Source organism: Equus przewalskii, chromosome 7 (assembly GCF_037783145.1).
Source record: "Equus przewalskii isolate Varuska chromosome 7, EquPr2, whole genome shotgun sequence".
Taxonomy (NCBI): domain Eukaryota; kingdom Metazoa; phylum Chordata; class Mammalia; order Perissodactyla; family Equidae; genus Equus; species Equus przewalskii.
This window is the reverse complement of record NC_091837.1, coordinates 34,907,713-34,930,741: the sequence shown is the minus strand read 5'-3', so window position 1 is coordinate 34,930,741 and position 23,029 is coordinate 34,907,713. Positions and strand designations below refer to the sequence as shown.

Below are 23,029 nucleotides of genomic sequence, written 5' to 3'. Positions count from 1 at the left end.
ACAGGTTTTTTAATGTTTACATAACTAAACTTGGGTTATCTTTAAAATAAAGGGCATTGATAAGCATTAGTGGCTCACTTGGGTGATGACATATACTTTAGTCTTGATGATTTTCTTACCCACTGACCTAGGCTAAAAAAAGATTAGGATGGAAAAATGCATTAAGCGAGGTTCTTTTCAATGCTTAAAATTAGGTAACAAGTAACCAGAAGAACTCAAACAATTTGGTGTTAAGATCTGAAAATGAAATGGGATAACAAGATTATCCTAAATTGATCCCAGGAAGAAAAAGAAGTCTGAGGAAAGGGCCCCCAGCGCCTGCTGCCGCAGCTCTGCCTCGTCCTTCCCCCGTCTCTTCTCCCCACCACTGGCGGGCCCTGTCCGTGCCGCGCCACAAGGGCTCTCTCCCCGACCTGCTCACTAGGGCAGGTCAGCAGTCAAACTGCTCAGAGGTGGGCGCTGGACGTTCTTGGCTGATGATTCAAGATATGTTCGCGAATGTTCATTCAAATCTGTTTTCTTTTTTTTTTTGGAGGAAAAAAATGGAAGAAGGAAGGCACCTGGATTTAAGATTTTTAATGCAAAATTTGTCAATCCTCCTTTTCTTTTCTCTTTGACACATTTCAAATTATTTCCTGAGATCTGCATAAATTATGACTCAGGGATACATGTCTCCTGACAACACCAAAGAGCATTCTGGAGGCCGGGGCAGGGGAGGTTTACTGACCCTGAGAACTACACCATTTGATTTCAGCAGCTCCTGGTGGGGTCTGAGAGAGTGTGGCCATCATGAGCCAACATTCCAGGTCTACAGATGTGTCCCTGGTACATAAGGCAGTTATTCTCAGCACCCATGCCCTCCCAGGGCTGAAAGTCGGGGAGGAAAACCATGGGAGCGTCAGTATTCCTCCACCTGCCACGTCTGTCTTTGGAAAGCTGGTGTGGCAAACACCCTTGCCACGATAGAGAGGTCCCTGGGGATCGCTCACAGGGTGGACAAACAACTCAGCTGCCAAGACAAGGGATCCAACACAGCAAGCAAAGGACTGAGATACGTCCCTCCCTCCAGGTGTGAACATCTGCAGTTGACAGCCCCAGTATCTGATTTCCACAGGTTCTGGCTGGGGCTGCCGCTACCTCAGTGTGGCTGCGCATTTACAGATGCTGCACAACAGGCAAGAAGGTTACTGATGGGGTTCAGGGTAGGCCGCCCCAAGATGCGCCACTCTGGTATGAGGATTATTTCGAGCTGAAGACAGTAAAGGCTCAGACTCAGGAAGAACATTCGACCTTTCCCCCTTAACTTCCTAAAAGAAAGAAAATAAAGGCCCGTTCCCAGGACAGGGCATCACCATGGATAACTTTAGGTTCTAGCAGACTAGGACGATCCTTGCTAAGCCCACTCTTATCAAAGTTCTATTTACCAAACATTTGCTTTTCCATTGCCTTGAGAGTTGCCTCCCTCCCCTTTGAAGCCCCAAATAACTACCCCAAACGTCCTCCTTGTCTGTAGCTGAAGATACTTAAACAGGAAGCCTCGGCCAGTTGGCTGAGTTACTCAGCTTCTCCTGAGTGTCTCCCATGTATACATGTTATTAAACTTTGTTTGATTTTCTTCTGCTAGCCTGCCTTTTTAATTATTTGATCAGCCATAAGGACCTTAAGGGAAAGCGAGGGGAAATTCTCCCACTTCCCCGACATTATTCTCACAGTGCTCTCCCCATAGGGCTAAGCCCCAAAATTTCAATAATATCAGGCTGGTAATATATTCCATTTCCCTCCCAAGAGTTGGCCCCCACAGATCTCTGTGGAGAAGGAACCGTGCAAGGGGCCTACTTCCTACCACCCAGCCCCGCAGGAGCCACAGAAAAGGGCAGAAAGAACGAGAGCACAATAAAAAAATTAAAAACACAAGTGAAAGACACTCAAGAACAGACTCTATAGTGTAAGACAAATTCTCTCGTTAGTGGGACGTGAGAGATGTTAAAAATTACAATTTAAAACCTTGAAAGATGGCTTGTATCCCTTCTTTTCACATTCTAATTTCTATACAGCATGTTTTCTGTGTTAACTAGAGCTGTGGAGAGGACAAGATCCTTTAAGCTCACAATGGCATATTAGAGTGTTTTGAAGGGAAGAAAGATAGTACAAACACGGGTTGGTATTCCACCACAAACAGAATGATACTTAAGGTCTTCTGAGCACTTTATACTTCTCAGGTCCCATTTGAAGTATTCTGCGTGTGTTATCTCACTGAATTTAAACATTGCAATCCCATGGTGATGGGGCTATTGTTCGCCCCCATTTTACGGAAAGGAGCCTGAGGCCTAGGCAAGTCGGGTGAATTGCCCACGGTCACATGGCGAGTGAGTCGTGGAGTTGAGTTTTGAGGCCTGACCCCGTTGTGTCACACTGCCTCCATCTGAATGTCAAAGACCCTCGGGAGGGTTCTGCCTGACAGGTGTGTGCACAGTCATCACGATCCCAGCATGAGGAAAAGAGGCAACCACCCGAAAATGACCTCGTTAAACATGTTTTTATGCCAGGTCCTTGCCCTCCTTTAAACCTCCCATGGTCCCACTGCTGCAGAATAAATCCAACTTCATGAGCACAGCCAGCTCCCAAGACTCCTTCTCCGCTGCCAACCTCTCTGACATCCCGAGCTGCAGCCTCCCAGGAGCTTTTCCAGGACGCAGCACATCCTGTTGACTGCTCCACTCCCCCATCCGAGGCCAAGCCACATGATGGCTCAGGCCAGAGCGCCCCACTCGGCTCTCTCCCCCTACTCTCTGCACCTCAGCCTCAGCCCATCTCTGAGAAACCTTCATTTTCCCCGCTTAAAATCTTCCAAGGGCTTCTACTGCTCTTAGAGCAACACTTACATTCTTTTTTTATTGAGAAGTTTTGTGTGTACAACATTATCATTCAGCTCACATACACACTACAGTGTGCTCGCCACCAAAATCTAGTATCACCATATAATTGACCCCCTCTACCCGTTTTGTCCTTCCCCCACCTCCCTTTCCCTCTGGTGACCACCAATTTGCTCTCTGCAGAACCCAAATCCTTTAGGAAGGCACCCACGGCCCCGCACAGCCTGTGCCTGGCCTGGTCTCTGGTCTCTGCTTTCCCTGCGGCAGCTGTCACCCTCCCTGGCTGCCCCCCGAGACCTAGTGGTACAGAAAAAAAGGGTCTCTGCTTTCCCTCCAGGCACTGTCGTCCTCCTCCCACTTGTGCTTCAATTCAAGCCCACATATCCCATCTCGCTGGTCTCAGCTTGACAGGCTGAAAGTCACTTCCTCAGGCAAGTTTTCCAAGACTCCAGCTTGGTTTCCATTTCTTCCTAACGTTCACTGTTAGGTGTGGTGCCAGTGTGTTCCTAATGCCCGTCTTCCTCAGCGGCCCGTGAACGTGGATCTGCCCATGCAGGTCACACCGCTTCCCTGTGCCTTGTGACATACCCCTAGCTTGCTTCCTTCCTTCAGATGCCTTTCCTGGTGGCCCCAGTGGGAATTTGAGTGCACAGCCTATCTACAGGTAAGCAGTGAGGCTGCTCTGTGCTCAGCATTCTGTGAGGGACGGCAAGCGGTGCAAGGTGAGTAATAGAAATACAGCCCCCACTTTCAGGAAGCCTGTACTTGCATAAGGTAGAGGTGAGGCAAGAACAGACCACATTCTCATAGAAAGTGCAGTAAGGGAACTTCAAAGTGATACAGGCACACCCCTGGAGACATGTGGAGACTTTCCAAGCCATATGTGAGTAGTTTTAAAGTATTAATTTCAAGACATAACTTCTATATGGACTCTGCCAAAACTGATCTCCCTAAGAAAAAGCCCCCATGCAAAAGGGTTTTCCTCCTTCTTGACAAAACCCTCACCCATCTCAAATATTACCACGGGGCACTGCCCAGGTGTAAAACCCACAGGTCTGACATAAGGGGATGGATTGAAACACTGACTCTGAAAACTCACAGGGCTTCCTGCCTTCCATGTCTGAAACATATTTCTGTTAAGAGTAAAACTTGGTGGTAGAAATGGGGTATTTTGGTTCATATTGGGATGCTCTGAATTCAGAACTCCTGAAGCAACAGAGGCTGGTAATGCTTATTGTTTTAAACGTAACTGGAATGTTTTGCAGGGTCACCAAATTTTTTGGGATGAAATCCATGGGTGAAAGTTTCATGTGTTTTTTTCAGGTTAGGTATGCTTTAATCTATGAGGTAGTTAAAATATATTTATCACATTATAAAATACTTATTCTAATTACATCAATCTTCATTTTGTCTTAGAAAATTTTTAATACCGTTCCTCTCCTACTAAAATGCTTACATAAACACACAAATAAAATTTTAGATATCAACTTAAAATGTCCAAAAGAGGTACATAATTTTTTCAAACTTCCTTTGGTGATATACAAGCAAAAACGTTTGAAGACCACGGTCAGTAAGTGATGTACGAGTGCGTCTACAGTAGCCAAAGTCAGGAAGAGATTCCATCTCACCGGCAAAGAGGCAGCAGGAAAGCATTATGAAAGACAGTGCACCTGCAAGGGGCCTCAAAGGATGGATACGACCTTGAAGTGTCCGAATGAGGGTGGAGGGTGGGGGTGGTAGGTCCTCCAGGTGGAACATCCAGCGGAAGTGACTTCAGTGCCACCCGAGAGGGGTAGGGGATACGCATGGAGCCATCTTGTGAGAAAACGTGAAATTTTTATAAAAATTGCAGGTTCAGTGTTTATGAGTAGGAAAACAAGACCGATATTAAAAAACACAACTAGGAAGAAATCTTTTAGATTGAAAGCTCGGCAAGTCAGAGGAAGAAGGCAGAGGAAGAAGTGTTTGGTCATCTGAGCAGACACCAGGGGAGGCATGTGAACTGTAAAGAAGTTTTAACAGCTGTGGGCTCAGCCCAACGTGTGACAAGGTGGAAGCCACGAAGAAGGAAGGAAGGAAGAGGGAGCTGGAGGAGGAGGGCGCGGTGGCCAGCGGGCTGGGCTCTCTTGCGGGATGCACACAGAGGTCAGTGTCCAGGGTGTGGGGAGCTACTGTTTACTGAACAAAAACTCCCAGGAAATATGTTGAATGTGAACAGTAAAGAAGAGTAAATAAAGAGATCATGCTGCATATTGATTAATGAGAGGGAAACATTTTAAATATTTTCCTCTAGATATATTAAAAAATGCTACAGTAACACTCTGAGGATGGCTCCCTGGGTACCCTAAGGGCCGGTGGAGATCAGAATCCCAAGGACAGCAGCATATGGCCCCAGGGGGTGATTCACATGGAGCCCGGGAGGCAGGAAGGTCAGAGCAGTTCTGGGCAGGGTGACAGGCCCCCAGCTGGCATCACACTGCTGGCACAGCTGGGGCGGGACCCAAGTATCCCCAGTGCTGAGACCAGGCTCAGGTAGGCCTCTGGGCTTGGGAACCAGTGGGTCCCGGCTTACATCTGAACAAGAGTGGGGAAGACTGGGGCTGCCCTTGGAGGGCAGCTTTGGATGAAACAGGGCAGGACTCGTGGGGTCCCCAGTACAAGACTTTCACTTTGTCAGCAAAGCAGCTGAGGGTTCTGGGCTGGAAAGTACAGGGGGCCCAGAGAGGGGGTTGACAAGGCTGGTGGACAGTTAATTAAATGACACACAAGGGTGATAAACCCAATAGGCCAGGTGTCGTAAGCTATGCTCATTTATTCACCACTGCAACCGTGTAAGTTTTCATCTTAAGATGAGAACGGGGCTTAGGAGACAAAGTGACTTGGAAGCTGGGATTCCAACCCAGGATTTCAATCCAGCTGCACTTTTTAAATCTCAGAATGACCTGAACAGACTGGGGGCCTTGTCTGTGCTTGTCGGTGCTCTAACTCCCTGACCAGACTGGTCCCGGGAGGGTGCGGAGCGCCTGTGTGTGGTGTGGGGTGCACACTGAAAGGTGCAAGGACAGAGGGCAGGGGCAGCGACCCTAGGGGCAAAGCAGCTGCAGAAAACCTAGGAGTCCTTACTTTGGGCACTGGCCTGGCCTGAGCTTGGTCAAGTCCTTCAGGATCCAGTTCACTCCATCAGAATTGAAGGTGGAATATGAATGTGAAAAAAGATAAACCTGGGATTTACACATTCATCTTAAAGCTCTTTCTCATAAACAAAAGTGGCCCTAAAGTTTTGATCCATTATTGTTATTATCGTTGCTGGTGATCATCTAGAATAAGTATTATGAAGTAAGTTATTCAACATTCAGAGCATTAGGTGTCCCTTCAGTGGTTTCTGAGTTTTTATTATAAAACTTTGTGACTTTTCAATATGATACTTCTACAACACTTACGTCTATAAATTTACATTTAGTAGCTTTTCATGTTTGCAGCAGTGAAACGCAAAAGGTAAAATATGCCACATGCTTTACGGACTGAATCTGTCTCCTGTGTCACAAATGCAATAATGGTGACACAGAGAACAGCTGGCCTGTGCATTCATATTCCTCAGTAACACTTACTGGATTGGTGCATTTTGCTCTCCCCTGAGGCTACTTATGTTAAAATCATGGAATTTTTATGAATAATTTTTGGTTTCAGCTGCAGAAAAAGAAAACCAAAGTTGAGATGGCTGAGTGCACGGGACGTGATTTGCTCATCTTCCTGAATCGCTAAGAACGCCCTCCCCCCAATACCACTTAAAAGCAGCAAGGAAAATCAGCGAATGAATTAAAAGCAAACACTGAGAATTGTTCTATGGTGGGGAAAACTTGTGAATACTTGAACCTAAATTCAAAAATACAACCGGCAGCGTGTTAAAATAGCATTTTCTAGGGATAGCTCTCATGTGAAATACCCTTTATGTCCAGAGTTACAGGCTTAGAAATGTTCACCAGTCCAGTGGAATTCTAATTTGGTGACAGTAAAAGAGGAGAAAATAGTCATTGGAGCTGTAATAAAACGCACCTTTTTAGAAGTGGTGTCAAAAACGATGACTTACATAATGACGTTAAGTAGTGGTTTTCCCGTGAATAACTTCCCGTGCTCACACACAGCGACAATGCCTTCTCGTGCTGGAGAAGGTTCCTCCTGTGGGAGTCTGTCCCTTCCCCTGGCTCGCTCTGCTAGCAGGCACTTGCTTACTACCCTATTTCTTCTAAATTGGCTCACAAGGTTTGTGCTCTGCTTCTACCTAACACTAGGCATGCACTTCCTGCTGTATCTGTGAATAACATTTCCTCTCACACATAATCTGCATGCTGATGTTTACATTTCACTCATACCCTCCCCTAAAATTCTCCTTTCAGACTGAAATAAGAATGTGAGCCAACAGTAACTGTGCAAAGATTCGTAGCTCTCTCTAGATAATTAGTTTAGGAAATGTCGGCTTCCAGGTGCGTCACCAGAACATATGAAATTCTGACTGGACACCAAAAGGTCATGTCAGTTTAATGAAGAGAAAATCGGTGTAAACCAAACACTAACGGACAGGCTGCACGCAAATTCTAAAACAGCCTGGGAACCCTCTGTCTGCAGTATCCCTTATAACCTTCAACCCGTAGCTCTTTTTTGGTTAATAATCTGACTTTCATCTTATTCATTTATTAAATTAAAAGTAATTATGAAATATTGATAATCAAAAAGGACAAAGAATAATATACTACATATTATTTAATATGTCTTAATAAAGATAATTTAATTTATAGCCACTTTCTTCCTAAGAAAGTGTATTTTTAATTCTAATCATTACCTTCCCATTTTTCATATTTGCATTGTCTAGCATCTTAATTCCTATATGAGTTCACCCTACCTTGATTAACCATTATTATAATTCTTTTCTCTTGTAAATTTTTATATGCCTTCATAGCTTTTTATTTTTTGCTGAGGAAGTTTCACTCTGAGCTAGTATGTGTTGCCAATCTTCCTCTTCTTTTTTTTTTTTTTCTTGAGGAAGATTTGCCCAGAGTTAACATCCATGCCAGTCTTCCTCTATTTCGCATGTGGGATGCCAACACAGCATGGATTGACAAGTGGTGTAGGTCTTCACCAGGGATGTGAACCCACGATCCTGGGCTGCTGAAGTGGAGATCAACAGATTTAACCTCTATGCCATGAAGCTGGCCCACCTTCATAGTTTTTATTGCGGTTTTCCTTAATTTATGTTTACTAGGATAAAGTTTGTGCATTTCCACACTACTCCTAACAATGTTTCAAGTCATGGCAAAAACAGAGACAGAGGGACATCTTGTGAAAAAGTAAACTGAGAACAAAATGACTCAAGTATTCTGCATATTTTCTTCCTTTCCCTTGCTCATTATTTTAAAACCTTAAAAAAGAAAATAAATGGAAATACTGACTTTGAAACCTAAGTTTGTCATGATATTTTTAGAAATTTTTTTTTTTCTTAAAAGCCACACGTGCTAAAATTAATCTGAATGAAGCATTTCAAAATAAAAATCTACAAGATCACCCTTGGGAGTCTTCAAATAAATTCTTTCTGATCCACAAATATATACACTCTCCTAACTATTTAGATACCTTCATGTGTTAAGAAAATCCAAAATAAAGATTAAAAAAGAAAAAGTCATTTAAAAAATAACTGGTTACTCTCCTACCACATATGCCATATGATGATATAAATCATAATCATGGGCTTTATTAAAAAATAAAAAACCAACGCATATTATCTATAAAACCACTGGCGCACAAACTCAAAACGAAGTTTCTTCGAAGTGATACAAATGTTCTAAATGTTAAGAAAATTTTTTTTTAAATCTTTATATTCATAAAATAGAAGTGGAATAAGACTGATCTGATTGCGTTGCTAGGCAATTTGTTTTGGAAAGCTGTTAGTAAATTATTGGTTGATAATAAATCATCCTTCTTGCTTTCCCTGTGTGTTAGTGAGGCTTTGGGCGTGGGTCAGTGTGGGAGTCACTCGTAAGTGTTCGAAGCTATGGGCACAATTACTTACTAGTGTAGTGTCAATGTTTTACTGCCTGTATCTAAATATTTCACTTGGTATCTGTATTTTTCTTAAAGAACATAACCATGATACTGTTATATTACTTTAAAAAGAACAATAATTACTTAAAATCAACAAATGGCCATCAACTATTGACTCCAACGTCCTTTTCCTAAGCTGACATGCAGCGTGTGGGGCACACCTGCATTTCCTGGGACTCCACCCTTGGGGAGTCGATCTGAGAAGTGGCCTGGAGGTGTTTCTTTCAGTTCAGTCCACTGTGTCTACTGCCTCCTGAGGGGTTGTGACCGGCCACTTTCAGGCACCTGGTCAACATCTACCCAAACAGAAGCCAGTGTGGGCCTAGCCAGCCCCATCAACACAGTTGAGTTGCAGAAGCAGGCCAACAGTTTACATCTTTCTTTCTGTCTCCTTCTCATTTCACCCCCTGCTCCTCTGTCATTATTAGTTTCGCTCCCAGAAGATCATTTCCCTGTGGTTTCTTAGCCTTTTGTTCTCAGTGCTTTCACGGCCTTCCAAAGCTCCTCTCTAAAACATCCTCGTGTGAATTCTGATCTCAGAAACTGGTTTGCATTAAGCCTGTTGGGAAGGAACTCGTCTGGTCTTTGGAATTAAGCTGTTTCCCTGGTATGTAGTTCACCTTGAAATGTGCATCAGGGAAGCCTTCAGAACTCCAAGGCTGGGGTCCTTTGTTGCTATCAGAGTAGCTCAATTTCTGTAAGACTTCAAAAACTGAAGGAAAATATGCTTTTCCAAGCTTATGATATAGCTTATTGTCTTCCCAACCCCTATTTGTCTTTTGTTTAAAAGTTAACAATGAGGATAATCTTTGTACTTTGGAGGGGGTGCAGAATGTTTGAAAATACAGGGGGCTCCCTTTGATACAACCTTCTGGAAGGAAACATTAACAAGTGTACAACGTAATAGCTTTTATCAAACTATATGAGTATACACTACACTTGAGTTAAAGCCTGAACTGCCCCTGTGCTATTGAGAGAGATGTCTTTTGGAATCCATAGGATCATAATGATAATGATAAGAACTGTGGTTAATATTTATTGAGAGGTTGCTTGCAGAGCTGGTATCTGAGAGCAGGCTATCCAACTCTAGAGTCTATACTCTGTTGCCCGTTGTGGGGGAGAAAGTCTTGTCCCAGTTACTGACATAAGACACATTTGCACATGGAAGGGATTTTAGGGCCAAGTTTCAAAGACTAGGTTGTGAACATGTCGCATAAGCAAACGAATATTTGTGAATCAAATCAATAATGGGGTGACTCCTAGCATGACTTGCACTTGGAAGTGAAATGTCCCAAGGCGTTTCTGGAAACACCACTCCCTCAAACGGGCTGTTGTTTGGATTTTGTTCTTTTCAGCCTCTATTCAGCCCTCCTCTCGAGTTGTGCCCCCCTAGCAGTTACAGAAACATTTCAGCTTGCAGTGGTACTGCTGTCACTGGGAATGCAAAGGCGGCTATCATTCTCAACACGGAACGCGGAATGATAAAGGCAGACAAATCAGAGTTGAGCGCGGCGAGGTAAAGATTAAGCCTCCAAAGAGAAACTCTTATACGGAAAAGAATAAAAGGGTTGGCAGGCAGCGTGTGGCAACAGTCTACCCTTGATGCAGAGACAGAGGCACTGCTACTGGCGGGACCTTTGGTCCCTGCTCCCTGGGACAGGTTGACGGGCAAGAGAAAGTGTTCACAGCCACAGAAGGGAGCAACAGAACAGATGTTCCACCACAAGAGCCTCCTGCTGGCTGAGTCACAGAGCAGTCATCAGGCCTGTCTCCAAAGAGAATCCTCAGAAACCCATCATGAATATCTGTTCATGCTGTAAAGAGGAGAACAAAGACAAGGCAATCAAGGAGGACAAACAAGAATGACAGCCTTCAAAATGGAGGGATTTGGGGACCCAAAGGATCTGGCTGCCTTCTGTCAAGGACAAGTAAAGTGAGGGGGCAACCTACATTCACATGCTTCAGGGGCCCCTGCCAGAGAAATAAAAGCTTTCATTAGTTTCCATCTTCTTTAAGTAAGCTTTTTCCAGTACACAAGTGGGATCTACTTTTATTTAAGAAAAAAGAGAATAAATCTAAGAAATGAATAAAATAGAGGTAAGTTGACTCCCTAGACATAGCTTAGTGCCACCAACCTCAATTTTCAATGGCAGTGTGAGGCACTGCATCAGGAAATTTCCAGAAGCATCCTTTTGAGTGAGAAGGCAAGAAAAAAGTAACTTGCAATGGCCAGAAACTTCCTAAACTGTGTCCATGGATGATACAGGAACCTGGTCCCAAGAGTCAAGAAAAGTGGTGCAAGGACTGCACTGGGTCTCACTTTTTCACCTGCTAAAGGGGGTAGGGATGGGGGAGAGAAATACCTGCAAGCAGTCTCCAAATCTGGTGTTGTGGCAAACTATAATTATTAACAGTTGGTTGTGTATATATACACCCACACTGTGTAATTCCTGAGGTCACTGCTGCATTCTTGACCCTGGACTGAGCGAGGGAACTTGGCAGGTGCAAAGAAATACCTGTTCAATTTTGGATGAACTATGTTTGAAAGGAATGGCTTGGCTTTGCAAGGGTCTGTGGTGCTGGAGGCCCTGGGAAGCCAGCACCAGGGAAAGGACAAGGACATTTAGTTTCAGCTCTGTCCTCTCAAAGGGCTGAATCTGGAAGAAAGACGGGACTTCATATTTTTTCCTCCCTGTTGGACAAAAGCCACTTAGGAGACCAGAAATACATTAGGTTTCTCCAAAGTTGAACACTGCATACACTCTATTAAATAGGAATGTTAGTCCATATAGTTAGCAAATACTTTTGCATACATGACCCACTTGAACTCACATGGATGAAAGTCACTCAGATCAATTTGTTCTTTAAGTTTCAACAATTTCAACTACAAAACAAGGGAGTTGAAGCTAAAGAGTTTTAAAGTTTCTGCCAGCTCTAAAGGATTCTACAATTGTCTGCCTCAAACGAATAACACCTCTAAGTTACCCTTAATGTAAAACTGGGGCCTGCTGAACAGCAGGACATCACTTTTCTTCAAGTTATTCTGTGTTAACTTAGGTTCCACTGCTTGAGGGAGATGTTTCTGCTGTGGCATCTGTAACAAGAGGGGTGGATGTTACCAACATGATCTATTTTGGTTTCACTTTTTAATTTTCAACCTGTTTTTAAACGTTCTCACTACTAATGAGCAAGTTTATTAAGAGCACAAGGATGAGAGATGTCTATGATCTGACCTTTCAGCTAATTGGCCAATATCTATTTAAGTTAATCTGGTGAAGAGACACTATCGTTTCTAAGGAAGTTTGTGGATAAGCTATTAATTGCAATTGTTCATTTCCCTTGGAAAACTACAGATGGAGAGTTACGTGCAGGTGGGCCCCACCTGGAGGACTTGGCACAGGGCGTTTGGCACACACAGACCTCGTGAGGGGTCACTTTGCCTGTGTATCAATCACACTTCCTCAAAGCCTCCCTATTTAAATGTGAAAACTTGAGAATGTTCCACTTTACCAGGCAATACTCTTAAAACAATCTCAAATAGGATATAAATGAATCCAAACATAACGCACACCCACTGACACCGTGGGAGCATCAAGCCGGGCAGAGCCGTGTCAGCTACCACAGGCTCTGTTCTGGAAGCGCAAGCCGCACTGGGGCTTGGAGGAAGAAAAACAAAAGTTGTTTACTGAAGACTTAGCTTTGGATTTAAAATTTTTGTCTTTCAATTCTACTGAGAAATAATTTCAAGTGTTCATCTCCATCTGGAGGCCAGCATGCAGGAGATAAAAGCCTCTTTACAGAGTGTGTAGGACTGGCACTGACGCTCTGACAAGTCTCTGTGACAAGAATGACTTGCTGAGGAAAGTTACGTGTCCTACTCTGAGCACTATTATTTACTGCTTCAGGGGTCTGAAGGAGAATTTTGAGCTGGGAAAATAAAAACCATATTTCTCTTTCTGAAAATCCTTATTAAAAATGTGCATTCCACACTGAGTACGTGGAAGAAATGTAGAAGAAAGCCAGACTAAGAGCAAACAGAAGGAAGTCACGACAGCAAAGCTGCAGGTGCCGTGCAGCAGGTGAGGGTCTGAGACATGCGCACTGTCAACCTTCACCCCACATCGGCATCATTTTCACTAAAAGTCTGCTTCTAGCTCAATGTCTCTGCAGGAAATTTTTTCAGGTTTTTCTTTTACAAATTATCAAGAAATCATTATCATGGACAAATAAGACTGATTATATAAGTGTATATGGGAGGGGGTTATGCATACACAGGGTGAGGGCAGAACAGCAAAGTTAGTTTACCAAGATGGACTGTCTCCAAAAACACTGCCTGGATTGAGTGATGCCTAAAAGAAAGTGTCTGTAAGAATAGGAGTGGACCAACCCTTAATGTAGAAAAGACATAGGCACAGTACAGGAGATAACAATCGCAAATCCACCCAGGTGAACAGATGCTCTGTCAGGCCAGCATGAGATATCCTTCTTGCCTGGTTAGAACAGTCTATGGCCTGACTGCTATCGAGCGCACAGTAACTCCCAAATCGTCATTTAGCCATTCATTCATCCTCACTGTTCTTGTCTTGTCACTGAGCAGCTGCTTTGTGCCAGGAGTCCATTGGGCAGTTGGTAGGCACCTGTGGAATCAATGAACTTCGTGGCCCTTCTGTGCCAGGTCATGAAACAACCTTCTGCCAAGTCATCTTCCTTCTTAGCTGGCCTGTGACACAGAATGCCCTTACGAGGCTGAGGGCAGTTCTGTCTGCTGGACAGTGACATTTCTCATTGTAAATAACTATCTGGTACCTGGTTTTCTGCATCAGTTCCTGTGGCCTATGCCAATGTGACTTGGCATCCAGAAATAGACACTGAGCATCCAGAGTTTCTAAGCATACAACGCAGATGGTGACAAGGTTAATGGCATGTCGTGGAGGCCCTCTGCAGGCCACAATTTCTATGAATTGTGCCTAGGCTTCTTAAAAATATGTAACTTAGCTTTATTCACATGTGAGAAATGCAAGTTCACGTCACTAGCTATTTAGAAGTTTATACAAGACTACTCACATTTTGAAATGTAGACACATTATTAGTAAGACCTGCTTTGTGTTGTTTGTGTACCTTTTCAAGGTCAGTGAAGGAGGATATTATTTATCCTATAAACACCTATATGGTTCAAGGTCCTGGACACTATCCTAAGCTCTCCCACTTCCTAGGTCTATGACCCTGAACAAGTTACTTCAAGTCTCTGTGCCTCGGTCTCCCCATGTATAAATCCAGCACAGTAACAGTACTTACCCTCCATATTCATGGTAAAGATGAAATGAATTAGTAAATGTAAACGCTTAGAACACTGTCTGGCATGCAGTAAACACCAGGTAAGAATTTGCTCTTACAATGATTATTATTACTGTTTTCCAGACACTAGGACTCCACCTTACATAAATTTAGGAGGTTTGGATAACTCTTCCGTGGCAGCACAAGAATTTGGATCCAGGCCTTCTGGCTGAGGTACCTGTGTTACTTCCAGTACATCCACTTTTAAGAAATAAATGCAAGCTATGGGACTGCCGTTCCAGTGTCTCATCATTGAGAGAGACTGTTTTCTAATATAAATGCTAAAATTGCTGAAAAGTGAGCAAAGCCATAAACTTTTCAGCAACAAGAGCAAAATGATAACATCAGCCAGCAAACCCAGCCTGAGACAAACAGGAAAACCCAGCCTTGACTGACCGTGGTTCACAATATTAAAGATTATAATAATAACTCCAGGATCTTTCAGGAAGAGATTAGGCTAGTAAATAATTTTGATGCTGTCAGAAGTATATTTCACACAGTTATAAACAATCTATGACTTTTTTTTTCCCCAAAGGTAAAGGTGTTGCCTCAACAACTTCATGAGTTGTAACAGCACACCCAGCATGATATTTACTACTGTCTTTTTTTTTTCCCGAGGAAGATCTGCCCTGAGCTAACATCTGCTGCCAATCTTCCTCTTTTTGGTATGTGAGCTGCTACCACAGCATGGCCATTAACAGTGGTGTATGTGCCAGGGAACTGAACCTGGGCTGCTAAAGTGGAGCATGCCAAACTTAACCACTAGGCCACCAGGGCTGGCCATCAATGTATGACATTTTTTAACCCCTAAGAAATATGCTTTTTTTTTTTTAATTAACTCTGTGCTTTTTGTCTTACTACAAAATAGCTTTAAGTTTCTGACCAAAGTGAAGCTCTTACTCTGAGGTCCACACAGCCTGAGATAATTTGTAAATGGGAGTCAGTGGCTGGTGTGTGTCCACGAACCATCTTAAATTATATAAAATGTTGCATATGTGTGCACATTTAAAATTTTCTTTCCGGGGAGAGGCTCTCTAGATTTCCCCAGCTACTGAGAGAAGTTCCTTGCCTCCTGAAGGTGAGGAACCGGGGGCCAGGGCACACAGGCTGGGCAGCCCTGGGGAGCGCGTGGTGGGACGCAGGGGTCTCCCTGTTCCCACGTGGCATCTGGGCACCTGTCTGGAGACCCACTAGTCCAAGACTCACCAAGGGTACTGCACGGAGCTAACACTGATGGTGACAGAGAGACTGGAGCCAATCAGTAGCCAGCCCTGTCATACTGCCTAATGCCGAGAAAAGCAACGATGAAGTGAAGTCCGTGTCAAGGCAACTATACTCAAAAGAGGAGTTGTGTGGATTTTACCACTCTAGAGTTAAAGTTACAACATCAAAGACAGTTTTAATTAAGAGGCATTTGAAGATATGACTGTATTGTAGAAAATTTGCTTTTTGAGAAGCACTGTAACTTAGAAGAAAGGGGTTGGAGCCTAGATTCCTTTTATTAAAGATTAACCACATGATTTTGAGGGCTGAGCTTCATAAAGCCCGGGTACAGCATGCAGTACATGAAAAGGAGCACAGACTCAGCCTCTGCTCAGGGCCGAATACCCCGTGTACATGCAGCACGAGGGGTCCCAGGGGCAGAAGCACCGCGCCCCATGCGCCCAGCAGCACTCAGCTACAGGTTGGTTCTGTGGTCAGCCTCTGCCCCTCCTCAGGGGTCTCAATTCTACTTACGAAATGAGACTAGTGATATCTAGAATGGTCAGAGCACAGAAAATGCATTAAATTAGTTATAGCACAAAGTCTAGCGCATTATAGGCACTTAATATTTATTGAACGAATGGATAAATAAAAACGCTGAATTTCAGAAAGAACAGCATCATATCAACCCAAACCACTAATGGAGAAAGAAAACGTATTTATCACTTTTTATTAAACGAAAAGGAAATATACTAAGAAATCAGCAGTTTTTGACTTTATAGTATAGTTAATATTAGAAAACATATTTTAGTCATATGTAACACCTAGATCATTGAATATAATAAAAACACAACTGCCTCACTGCCATTATTGTAGTCTGAATTCTTCATTTCTATCCCAGATTTTTTTGTGTTTACTCCCCATCTTCTTTGTTTCCAGTTCTCTCTCCAGGATAATTCCACACTAATTATTCTCCTTAAAGCGCTCTCTTCGCCACCACATGGCGCCGGAACATCCTTCCTTCTCCCTCCGCGCCTTTCTGCCTTTCATTAGATAACATGCCTGTTCAAAGCCTTCTGACAAGCGTCCTCGCCCTACCTGTCAGTTCTCTGTTCTCAGCCCCTCTGACTCAGGGGATTTCATCTGGGCTGCACAGATGTTTCAGGCTGGATCTTACTAAGTCTGAATGCCTATGTAAAATTGTGCACATGTGAATTTGTCCTGAGAGAGGATCCATTTCAACAAGTGGCCAAGAAGACCCAAGAGGCACAGAGGTGAAGACCCTTCCCAGCTCAGTTAGCTCTCTCCTGTGCCTTCTGCTGAGGGCCAGGGGGCCTGCTCCTTCTGGACTGCGGCAGGCAGTCCTCCCACTCGTCCTGTCCTCTGATAAGGGAACCTTTCCTTCAAGGTTGGCTGAAGACCTGCCTCCCCCACAAACCCCATAACCGCCCTCTACCCCATCTCCAGCTCCTCTGAAATCCCAGGCAAGTGCTGCTGCACCACCACACGACTATGACGTGCCCTCCAGATTTCACGATGCAGTCTGCTCCTCCTGAGGGAATCACAGGCAAGTTCCTGTAGGATCCTTCCATGCATCTCCAGCCCACAGATGAGCTCAGAAGTGAGGAAGAGGAACTCTGTGCTGGGCAGGCCATGTCCATCACAGACTTACAGCATTTCCTTCCACAACTACCTTGCACCGTCTCTCCTGAGTTCTCTAAAGCAGGACTCTTGAAGTCAGCATTAAAAATAAAACTAAACAATAATAAAAAGAACACTTCTCCAGGGCCCCCCTGTTCGTGCACCACGGGCCAGCAGATGTTCTCCCCAATCATTTTGGAGGAGCCGTTCTAAATGTGTGCCTCGAGCTCGTGGCCCACGTCGTCTCTGTGGGGTATCTTTTGGTTGTGAAATATGATCAGTTCTGGGCAATCCTACCCACCTGCGTACTCCTCTGGCCCCCACTGTGAACTCTGCTTTTGAAATACCACCTCTGCCCTGGCTCTGAGTACGGACATGCGGTAACAGACGTGACTTCCTCTCCTTTGAACCCTGGTGTGTCAAATCATAAATCCTGAATGTTACAATTGCATTAACAGCAGGTCAGGCAGACGTGATGAAGCGAATACAGGGTCATCAATATATTAGCTGCCAGATGGAAAACCATTAAATGAAGGGGAGACAGGAAGAACACACTAAAAAAGCCACAGATCTGCCTTGAATGTGGTCCCTTCAATTTGCAGGAACATTACCATTATCATCAAAGGTCAAAGTCAGTTACTGGTAGAAAAATCAATAAAGTTGGGGGAGAGATAGAGGCCAAATAGATAAATTCATGACATGTCTTCTGTACTGCAGGAACTTGGTATTTCACACTCTTGGGGATAAAACTGGTTGTCAGTAAATTAGATCATTCGTGTAGTTTCATGTGTTCCTGCTATGAATAGGTTTTAAAGAATTATATCACTGCAGGATAGGAAAAAAAGAGCAAGGAGAGACTTTAAAATTGCATCTGCCTATTAGTCTTTATCATCTATTTTGTTGGACTCTTACAATTTGGTGTTTATGTGCTTGTTTTTAAAGAAGACAATCCACAAGCATGTTCCACCTCTCCATGGCAATTACTGCAGATGATCAAAAATCTCTATATGGGCAATCTGAGGCCATCAGTTACAATATGCTTATGGCATATACTGGAAAAGAGATTATAATTTTTTAATATGAACATCATGGTCTGAACATATTACTCTTAACGTGATGTTTACTGTCTTGCCTGAAGGTTAGATTAAAAATCTTTGCTCACTTCTTCTCTCTCCCCCTGCACCAATAGCAGAGATGCAGTTTTTGAGTCCAATCTGTAACCCACTCCAGACCGGGGAAGGCGCCAGGCACTGGTGAGCAGGGCATTACGCAGAGCCCTTCTCCTTTCAGGCCCATTGGTCGTCTACTACCAACTGGTTACATTTGCCATTTCTTAGCTGACAACAGATATATTTGCTCATTAACACTTGATAGGTTGAATGTTGCTGAAGAGGACTACTGACAATTCAGTACCATTCAAACTAATTCTGAAGGGGCCAGAAAGTGACATCTCTAGAGGCATTTTTCTTCACAGAATAATCTCCCTCAGGGAGAAAGGGGCTGAGAATGAACAAGGGAAGCCAGCCCAGGGGCCACACATAGGACTTGGGAGTTTCAATCTCAACTTCAGCTGGTTGTCTGGTCACATTAATCTAGAGGTCCTCAACTTTGAAAATTCAAATAAATTTAACTTTATGTTCATGCTATCTACAAAAACATGGGTTGCCATTCAAGGACTCAGTAGTATTTTGTATATTTTATGATCAAATTTTCACATACATTTGTAAGACCTGCTAATTTCAAATTACTGTGAAATTTATTATTTCAGATCGGTTACGACCCTAACTCTAGAATGTTCTGAAAGCCACTAGTATGGATGTAAAGAACTAATGATGCATTCCTCTAAAGGCATTGATTAGTTCAGTTTGGAGGCAGCCACGACTGGACATAGGGGTCCTGGACACATATCCTTGTTCTGTCCCAGATGGGACAGCTTGAGCCAGGCACCTGCTTCCTGAAGACCTGAACAACTCCTATGCAAGAGCCCGCTTTTTGCCAAGTTCACGCTGGCACTCCCTGTGCGATGTTTCTTATGACTAGCAAACGACCTTGGAACGAGACATTACTAACTTCATTTCAGAGAAGGAAACATACTTGGAGGTCAACCAGGTGTCCTAGATCTGGGTGTAGAGTCCGTAAGTGATGACCTGAGACTGGGGACTCTACGTATGGTGCCACCCAGGTTCTCACTGAGGCTGTGGGGATGAGGAGGATAAGGCTCCGTTTCAGCCACACTGTCCAACACCACCAGTAACGAATAGCCAAATGAAGCTATTTAAATCAACATTAAAACTTAAAATTCAGTTCATTTGCAGTAGATACATTTTGAGTATTAGTAGCCACATGTGAATAAGGGCTTCCATATTGGGTAGTGTAGATAGAGAAAATTTCCACCATTGCAGAAAGTTCTACTGGTAGTCCTGCTCAAATGTTGGCATCTGGTCTCTGGGTACAACCACCTCTTTTCCCATCCTGTGACTCATGAACTGAACCTGGCCTCTATCCTTTAGCTCCTTCTCTCTCCTCGTGGCCCTTTGAACACCTCTGGGCTCCCTGCCTCCAAGCCTAGAATTTCCAACCATGGCTCTCTTGGCATCCTTGATTCCCTTGCTCCTTGACTTTCTGTTAGGCATCTCTCTGCCAATCCCTAACCATTGGCAGGTCACATCCTTTTGATATCCCTGTTCCTGCTTCTGGGATATAATGCATCACTGGTAACAATGCTAAAATAATAAAATGGAGAGAATGTACACTTTTCAGCCCTAACTGGGTCCTCTCTGCCTCTTAGCACTTCTTCAGTTCACCTTACACTGATTCACTAACTCGTCCCTGAAAACCTCAGATCTCTCATGATCCTCATTCTCCACAGATGACCTACCTCATAGTCGGTGGGTAAGACAATACAAAAAACATGCCATGAACTTCCCCAAGATGTTTCTCCAGCTTCCCTTTGATTTTCTTTAATCAAAGTGATCCACCAACTGCTTTCCAGCCAGGAGTACTAATTTCCTGCTTTCAGATCTTTGCTTGTGATGTCTCTGTCATTTAGAAGTTCTCCTCCCAATCTCACCTCTTCCACAAAGCTGTTTTTGGATCATCTCATCTGAAAGTAACCTCTTTCTTGCCCAAGTTTTCTTCGCATTTTCTCTGTACTTCTTGCAGCAGTTTTTAATTGGTGTTGCATGTACTAATGTACAGGTCGCCTCACATCCTCCCCACTAAACCACAACCAGTGTGAGAGGGGGTGCTTGCTGGATTCAGCTTGCATCCCCAGCAGCAACTAGCACAGGTCTTTATATAGAGAGTATTCAGTATCTATTAATTGAATGAATATCTATATATATATATATTTTTGCAAATGTCATATTAATTCCTAAGGTAGATTTAATCCAATAATTAATTAATGAACACATTTCTTCTAATGATTTCAACATGAAGTTCTAACTAAACAATTAAATTACCAGAAGTTCTGACGGGAAAACAAGAGTGTATGTGTTAATGACTAGAACTGCAATAAATGGTGCTACAGCAGTGTGTGATATCTTTCTGAGGGAGGTTGAAGCAGGTGCAAAATGCTAGAGAATGGGTAAACAACCAAAGAAAGACAGCAAAGCTGAAATAAACTTACCTTGAGTAGCAATATAATGATTGGGTCGATGATAACCCTAAAAATAAATGAGAAAGAATATTGGACAAACTTAAAATCAATAAGCAGCAGAGAAGTCACATGCTAAGTTTGCCAAAATGAATGCACATACAAATAGCAACAGCCCCACCATCCGAAAGTTAAACCACCACACCTAGTGCCACTGAGTTCCCCTTGACAAGCGAAGGTGCAGCAATATGAGAGTTCTGACGCTTGCACAGGGGTGTGAGTGACGTGACCATACACTGGCTATGAGATGATGGACGAGCAATAAACACTAACGACTTATGGATTCTTTGAAATAACATAACCACAACTCTGATTAGAGTGCAAACAGACCAGGAATATGCAATAGAATTTCATTTGTGTTTGAGATGTTGTTGGCAATGTGCCAAAGCTTTAAGACCTATTCGGTTATATCAGTATAGGCAGTTATGTCAATAATACTACTAACTATCATTCTTAAACCCTGCTAATACCATGCCATGATGCTATAGCCTGGGCCAGGGATTTAAAAAGGCAGAAATTTTGCAAGACCCCTTATCATGACCCTATAAGAGGAGGGAAAGATGATAATTGAGACCAAAGAACGAAAGGAGAAAAGAACATTGTAGATCAATATCTGCGAAAGAGAAAGCCAATTTAGAGAAAACTACACACAGTAACATATATCACCAAGGACCTCAATACTTTCCAATTCTATCCCCTGAGATTACCCAAAATACTGTGTCTAAAGCCAGCTGGAACACAGAATAAAGAAACTTGAAGAGGAAATACAGATTTCTGAGACAACTTAAACGCATACCTGTTAGATTTTGCTCTTAAAGCAAGCTGACAATAATGAACAACCAAGGAAACACATCCTTTTTTTTTTTTCTTCAGGAGGACTGTTGCTGAGCTAACATCTGTGTCCAACTGCCTCTGCTTGGTACGTGGGACACCTGCCACAGCATGGCTTGATGAGCAGTGTGTAGGTCCACATGTGGGATTTGAACCCGCAAATCCCAAGCTGCTGAAGTGGAGCACATGAACTTAACTACTACGCCACTGGGCTGGCCCCGAAACACATTCTTTTATACAACTGACCTGCTGTAGGTCTCAAATATAGAATCATGACATGTATTAAAGAAGATTATTTAGATGATTCCTCATTTCTTGCTAGCTGATAAGCTCCACAAGGCAAGACCCTGGTCCAACTTATTCGCTGTATATGTCAGTCCTAGCAAGGTGCTAGGAGATAGGAGGAGCTCATTTGTTAAACTGAAACAGTCCACACAGTCCGTGAATTACCTACGTCAATGACAATGGTCATTTCCCAGTCCTCATCTAGTTGACCTATGAGCAGCAGGAACACAGTTAATCCTCTTGAAATACCTTCTCCGTTGGCCTCCAGGATACACCCTTTCCTCGTTTTCTTCCTCCCTCCCTGGCTCCTCCTCTTCTTTCATTTGTTCATTCCTCCCTTTCATCTTGATGGTGACGTTGGAATGCTCAGTTCTTGGACTCTTTCCTCTATCCATACTCACTCCCTTGGTGATCTCATCCAGTCTCCTGACCTTCCATACCACCATCTGTGTAACGATGAGTCTTGCATTCTAACTTCCAGCCTGGGTCTTTCTCCTGAAATCCTGATGTGTTATCAATCACCTCCTCAACACCTCCACTTAGATGTATAATATATATTCAAAGCTTAACACATCTAAAACTAAATTCCTCATTTCCTCTCTATTTCCCACCGGAATCTGCTCCACCCTCACTCCTTCTCAGATAATGGCAACTCCATCTCTTGAAAACATCCTTGACCCCTCTCTTCCTCCTACACCCCTTAGCCAATCCGTCAGCAAATTCATCCGCTCTGCCTTCAACAAAGATCCAGGATCCTACAAATTCTCTCCTTCCAGTGCACCACCTGGGCCAAGCCACCATCATCTCTCCGATTGCTTCCACAGCCGTCTAGCAGGTCTCCTTGCTTCTACTCGTACCTACCTACAGTTATTCTCCTCTCAGCTTCCAGATCACGTCACTCGTCTGCTCAAAGCCCTCTAATGACTGCCCATCTCACAGCAAAGGCTAAAGTCCTTACGATTGTTCATACTGCCTGGCCCCACAACCTCTCTCGCTTCATCACCTATGACTCTACCCCCTTCACACCACTCCACCAAAACTCACCTGCTTGTTTTGCTTCAAATGCACCAGGCATGCTCCTTAGTCAGGCCTTTCGTGAGCTATTTCTCAGCCT

General features: G+C 43.6%; 1 protein-coding gene across 8 annotated transcripts in view; it reads right to left on the bottom strand.

Moving 5' to 3' along the window:
* PTPRM (protein tyrosine phosphatase receptor type M) overlaps nucleotides 1–23,029 on the bottom strand; it is a 771,793-nt gene that overhangs the window by 54,406 nt on the left and 694,358 nt on the right. For all 8 annotated transcript variants that reach the window (XM_070629469.1, XM_070629471.1, XM_070629470.1 and 5 more), the window contains one exon: nucleotides 20,773–20,809. In XM_070629469.1, the coding sequence (XP_070485570.1) occupies nucleotides 20,773–20,809 (37 nt within the window). The remainder of the gene's footprint in view (nucleotides 1–20,772; nucleotides 20,810–23,029) is intronic.